The sequence below is a fragment of the Mesitornis unicolor genome, unplaced genomic scaffold, assembly GCF_000695765.1.
Source record: "Mesitornis unicolor isolate BGI_N332 unplaced genomic scaffold, ASM69576v1 scaffold12472, whole genome shotgun sequence".
Lineage (NCBI taxonomy): Eukaryota > Metazoa > Chordata > Aves > Mesitornithiformes > Mesitornithidae > Mesitornis > Mesitornis unicolor.
In genome coordinates, this window is record NW_010167280.1 from 42,026 (window position 1) to 48,457 (window position 6,432).

Genomic DNA, 6,432 nt, shown 5'->3' on the forward strand with positions numbered 1-6,432 from the left:
ACCCCGTAACCACAGAAGCGGTGTCAAACCACTGAGCGGAAGCACTCAAGGAAAATGAACTCCAGGTCTTGCTCAGATTCTGCACAACACATCACGAGCTGCTTTAGCTCACGCCAGGCATCACCACCTTGCAGAATGAAGGCTTGTTTCTGTCTGAAAGGCAACGTACTGCACAGCTTTGCTCAGCAACCAACACAGGCTGTGTTCATGCATCCCAAATATCCACCATCAACATGCTATGCTGCTTAATTTTTTAAAAACAAGATGAATTTGGGGAAAAAAGAGGTAAAGCTGACCACCACCAACTACAACGTCAAGGCACTGGATGTAACCAGCAGTTCTGGAAAACTCACCCATCTTGCTGCTGCCTTGTTTCTGCATAGGGAAGCCCTTCCAGCCCTGCCCAGGTATCTTCTTCCATCGGCAAGTGGTCGTGCTGCAAGGGGGGAGCGAAGAAATGCAGGAGGGGGAGGATCCACACCCACCGGTTCACTCGGGCAGCAATGCATCTCTGGCACAGGTCTGTGAGGTAAACCCTCAAGCTGGAAAAAAAAATACCACAGCAAACATACATATTTTAAAAATAGCTTTTTACAGGAGTCAAGAATGTCCTGGGGGGCGGGGGGGATGCTACATCTCACACTTGCTACACACCTTCAAATAACTGGTGATGTTTATTTTAGCTCAGTCTTCTCTTCATTGATGAGCATACAGGGTAAAAGTTTAAGGCTCAAAGCTGCAATCTCACCTGACCCTGCACAAACCAACTCAGCACTAAGAAGTGCCAACACTTGATCTACAGTTTCCACGTGAGCCCCTCAGCTCAGCCAGGGACTGGGTGGCACAGATGCAGAGCCAGGCATCCGAGGGCCAACTCTCAGCTCCTTGGTTGGGCTGAGGCCCTATACAAAGGCCTCCAAGAGAAAACTTAACAGCTGCAGTTGTGCAAGCGAAGAACCAGAAATTCAAGTGCCAGAGGAGCAGTTAGATAAGCAGGCACGCTGAGGAAAAATCACCACCACACACGTGTAATGATGCACAGCACAAGAGACAGGAAGAATCCAAATAAAGCATTTCAATTTAAATACGTAAACACGGGGTGATCCTGATCGCTGGTGTTTGTACGAATAGCAAGCAGGCAAGAAGGCAGAAACTGCCTGACAGAACAGGGTAACAAATAAGATTTTTTATCTATAAATTAAAACCAATAGTTTTAACTCAATCTACTACCCTGGCAACAGTGACAAGTTGCAATAAGGGGAAGCCTGTTTGGACAAAAGCTCACATCAAGAGAGATACGTGACTGCAGGAGGGCCCCGGAGGTCGTGCAGTTTTCATCCCTGGAGCTCTTCAGAGCTGGACTGCAGTCTCAGCTCTGCTTTGAGCGGGAGGTTGGAACACAGACCTCCAAAGATCCCTTTAAATCTCATTTTTTCCCGATTCTCTGACACTAGAGAGCCGAGTCCCTTATTGCTTTAGCACAGGGCGCTACGCTTGCAGCAGGAGCAGCGCAGTTAGCGACCCTGAAAGTGCTCCAGTACGATACATACCTAGCAACTGCTGTAAAAGCCTTTTTGATTTGATGGATTTCATCCAGCACAGCTTGTTGTGACACCTCTTCCAAGCACAAGAGGCTACACAGGTCAGCCAGGTTGCTCTCAGATGCAGGCAGCTCGAGCTTTACAACTACTGAGAGAATGACGAGCCCCAGAGCTAGTTTACTTTTTATTACTGCGTCCTTCTGCGAGGCTTTTGCACCTTCTGGTGCAAGGAAAGGATGAGCTATTTTCCCCATATACTTTAGCAGCAAATCATTCACCTAGGATGAAGAAGGGAGGAAACACACCAAGCACAGCATTAGTTCCCCAACAAGTCTTTGGTTTCTGAAGCCACTTTCTTCTGCAGATTACAGCACGAACACTCAATAGCCCTGTACACCCCACCGTGGTACCAGGATGGAAGCACACACGGTACTGACCATCACTGGCACATCAGCTGTGGTGTCCCAGTACTTGTGGTGGTTTGGTGCCCCCGTGCCTGCAATGCTTTGGTGTCCCTCTCCATGCCCCCAGCTCCCAGCTGCTGCTGCACCTCCCCACACCCAGCATTTCTGGGGAGAGTCAAGGGCCCAAGGCAGATGGGGAAGGGAAGGGAACCAGAGAGCTGAGCAGCTGAACACCCAACGCTGCCTTAGGTCACCACCGTGCACCACAGCCTTACTGGGCAAGCAGACTCCAGCTTCCCAGGGGACTCAGGCTTGGTTGGGAGTCAAAGGGAGAGAGATCTCTGTCCTTATACCCTAAAAGCTACTCTGAAGTCACATCCCGGGGGTCCAGAGTACTGCGGGGTGCTTGGTGATCCCAAAATCGCTCTTCTGAAAGCCAGCAGTGCCGTGAGCTGGGCGGGTGTGCCACCTTGTGGCCTCTCCCGCTGCACCAGGAGAGAGGCTGCACACACAGCTCCAAAGCCCCAAAACAGGACATTTCTGCCACATTTCATAATTACGCCAGGTAAAAAATTTAGGACTCCAGAAGCCCTGTCTGCCTCACTGCTCAGACCTGGAGCAGGAGGAGCTCAGATCAGGGAAAAAAAGGCAGGCGTGGAGCCAAAGACGAGCGCGGCAAAACTAAAGGGCCAGGATTAGGAAATGAATATCCAGACACAAACCCACTCAGGTAACAAGTCACCACATGTCCTGGTTTCCCTGTGACAGAACCACAGAATCACTTTTCTGTGCAGGAAAGCTGCACTTCTGCAAAGACCTCAACACTCCATTTCATGGGAATAAAGGTGATAAGACGCTTTGTTTTGGTGTTCAGACAGCACTGGTATGCAGTCAAGGTCTTTAGCAGTCTCAAGTTAACCGGGTGCAGAAGCAGGGGGAAGCGAAAATCAGGGCAGCTGATCCCAAGCTGGCCAACAGAATTACTCCACACTATAAACATCACGCTCACTGTAAATTAGGGAGTTGGACGGGGTCAGCCCTTTTTCCTTGGTGGCTGTTGTCTTAGGAGGGTCTCACCCCATCATTCTACTTCAAGGCCTATCCTGCTCAGTTTGACCATCACAGCTTGTGGCTCAACTGGCAAAGCAAAATTAACCCAAGCTGTTCCACAGCAAAATGACAGATCTGTATTTAGTAATGTTTTCTGGTATCTGTTACAAGCAGACAGGTTACCTGCTCTGTGCCGAAGTTTAACTCTGTCCACGGCGTTTCCTTGCCATCGTGTATGCACGGGTTCACCGTCACAACATAAAACTGATGCAGCTGGCAGAGGAAGTTTCTCAGGTTGTCAGGACTCCAGGTCCCAAGAATGCTGAAGATATTTTCTAACATGATACTTGCAGCTATCGTCTTCCCTTCCACCACTTGCTTGTTTTGAGTGCGAGAAAGCCACTGCCACAAGTGTTTCACTACGGAAGGCTCTGCACACACAACGTCATCGTACTGGTGCCACTCTGCAACAAGCAACACAGACGAGAAGGTGGGAAAACAATCATTTGAGAAAAACCCACGTTTGTGCATGCCTTCGCTCTTCCTGTCCTCAGAAATACCCCCACCCCCTCATTAAGCTCCCAACTTCAGGCAGGGCTGTCTAATCCCAGTGCCAGCCCCAGGTGAAGTTAGAGCTCACCCCACCAAAAACCCGTGCATCATCCCAGTGTGCAGACCCAGGCAGAATGTTGACGGGGTCGCAATCACGACAAGAGAAACTGATCTACGCAGTGGCAGGTAGGAGGCACTTCTTTATTCGCAGCGCTGGGGAACACAGAGCGTCGCTCCTCTAATTGTGCTCCAAAATGCACACATTTTCACAGCTCATTTATACATTTTTAACAAAGCAATTTCACAAGATTATACAAATACGCATAAAACGTCTACTTTTTAATTTTTGCTATGATTGGTTGCCCACTACCACAATATCCCACACAAGGTATTGATCTACTGTAAAGCCCACCTCCACCTAATTTCTTGACATACAAAAGTGAGAAGAGTTATTACCTAACCTTTGCCCTATCACAACTCTCCTACGTTTGGTAGGTACCTGGGAGACCACGGTACCAGGGGTGCAGCCTCTCCCCTTGTACCAGAAATACCACCAGCATTCTTACTGCCCCAGAAGCTCCTCTTTCTCCCGGCACTCCCTGGTACGAACCTTCTCTAAGCACTCATGCACACATATTTGTAATGAATACCTCCTTTAACTACTTTAATCAATAAAAATGCGTTCTGGACTACAAGAAGAAGAGCTCACCTCCATTGCTGAGCAGGTCGCTTTTAATCAACAAGCAGCGATTCACGTAAGAACTTGTAACTGGCTGCCGGTAAATGAATTCATACTTCCCTTGCTCGCAGACAACCCAGTACTTGTAAGGAATGTATTTGTTCATGTTGTCCTTTGCAAGAGTCACAGTGCCCTCGATGAGGTACCCATGCTCCTCTAGGTGCCTGGGAAACACAAGCCAGCAAAGGACACGTCAGCTGGTCTGTATACTTCCTTTCCCACACATTCTTCCATTTTTAATAGCAGTGGTGATTATTCTTTCACGATGAACATTTTGGGGTAGTTACCTCCACTATGAAAACCCTTTGCAGCAACAGCCACCTCTGGGCGTACAGTCTTACGTACTACATGAAGTACCACGCTGCGCGCTGTTCTCCGGAGCCAACACACTCCTGTGTGACTCCAGAGGGTACTCACTTGGTGCAGCTCAGCTCACAAATGTTGTCCTTCCAGCTTTCGTAGTGAGAAATGTTTCCAGCCCTGATGAACACTTTATGGGTCTCAGGGTTCAGTTTGAAGTCTTTGGACAATATTGCATGGAAATACACTGTAACACCATCACTTTGGCTCACAGAACTAAAGGAAAGCAGAAAGAATTCTAGTAGTGACTCTTTTTCTTTTAAACAGCACAGATCATTACAAACAGTAAGATTTCAGCCACTAGCCCTGATGCAAGCCCTGTCAACAGTTCTCTCAAACTGATGCAGGCCCAGCATAAAGCCTAGCACGAAAAGGAAACAGATTCCTAAAGGCAGCACAAGATGCTCTGGCCATGCACATCTGGGTCACTGCATTGGCAAGCATCAGAAACACCTCACCCAGCAGAGCCGCCCGAAATGGCTACGCTTCACCCCTCTTCCAGCTCACACTCATTACACAAAGTTACACCAATCAAAACAACTCCTCACACCATTAATCTGAAGAGTTACGCGTGTGAAGCGAGTAAGAAAGAAGAGGGCGATCTCTTTTTTCTTCATCAGATTCAAAAAGGTTCAAGTACCACCATATTACCCACTACACGACCTGCAATTCCCCGATGAAAGGTGGGCTTTCCTTTCCACGAGCAGCAGTTGACCTCAGTTTTAAGGCAATCCCATTTCTACATATCCAAGACACACGCAGACCTGATCTTACTACTTCAATCCCCTGCCCCAGTCTGGACTCCTCTTCAGGCCAAATCCTGTAAGTGTAAATGCGGGAAGCAGCAGGGGTGTTCTCACCTTTCTTTGACCTTATCCCTGGGTTTCTGGTTCCTCTGTTGCTTTTTGTCCTTCAGACTGTCTGTTACAGCTGAAGCATCCTCCTTTCCAGCAACCTCAGGTCCTTTGGTCTGATTTGTCTTCTCAGTTACTTGGTTCACTTTCTCACTTGGGGTCGCCTTTTTCTCCTTTGTGTCTCCACTCTGCGACAGGAAGACAACCACCACCCAATTAAACAGGAGAGTCTGGAATTACATCTGCAGAAATACCCAACATCTCTTCAGACGCCTGGGAGCATCCAGAAATCACAGCATCCCGGCTAGCTTGACACTTCTGGAAATACTAATCCCTCACTGAGGGAGGCTGCTGGTCAAGGAAAATAATGCGTGGATTGCAAGAGGAATCCGATCTACAAACTCAATAAACCACAGGTCCACAGAGGGTGGAACACAACGAAAATGAAAGATAACCAACAGCAACTTAAGGCTTCGCAGGCCTGTCTGTGAATGGAGCACAGATATCTACAAAGCACCAAGAGCTGGAGAAGAGACAAGGTCACAGCTCGTGGGGGTAACAGCAGCCACTCAGTGAGAGCGGTGCTAGAACTGACACAGGAAAGCCAAACCGCAAAGAAACACTTTTCTAGTGGTCCCTGCTTTCACCCCCTACCCCCAGCATCGTGCTCTTCAGCTTTACCGACAGCGCAGAAGAACCACAGCTGTAAAGGGAAGCTCTGCCCAGCACCCAGAGCGCTCACTCGCCCGTTTACCTTGGCAGCCAAACCGCTCACTTTCTGGCTGGGGTCTTTTTTCTCCTTCCCAGCCTGCGAGCCCTTGCCCACAGGTGGAGTCTTTGTGTCTTGACTTGGACGCTCAGCACGAGGAGGTGCAGATTTACTCTCGAGCGCTCTCTTTCCAGGAGACGACCCAGGGGAAACGCTCACGCTC

The 6,432-nt window shown here is 48.8% G+C and overlaps 1 protein-coding gene across 1 annotated transcript in view; it reads right to left on the reverse strand.

Annotated features, from left to right (window-relative positions):
* The window catches only part of RNF213 (ring finger protein 213), a gene marked incomplete at its 5' end in the record, with an annotated part of 51,961 nt that overhangs the window by 41,512 nt on the left and 4,017 nt on the right, over positions 1-6,432 (reverse strand). The window contains 7 exon segments of the mRNA XM_010178647.1: positions 354-542; positions 1,542-1,819; positions 3,179-3,459; positions 4,257-4,450; positions 4,704-4,847; positions 5,507-5,688; positions 6,255-6,395. Coding sequence (XP_010176949.1) covers positions 354-542; positions 1,542-1,819; positions 3,179-3,459; positions 4,257-4,450; positions 4,704-4,847; positions 5,507-5,688; positions 6,255-6,395 — 1,409 coding nt within the window.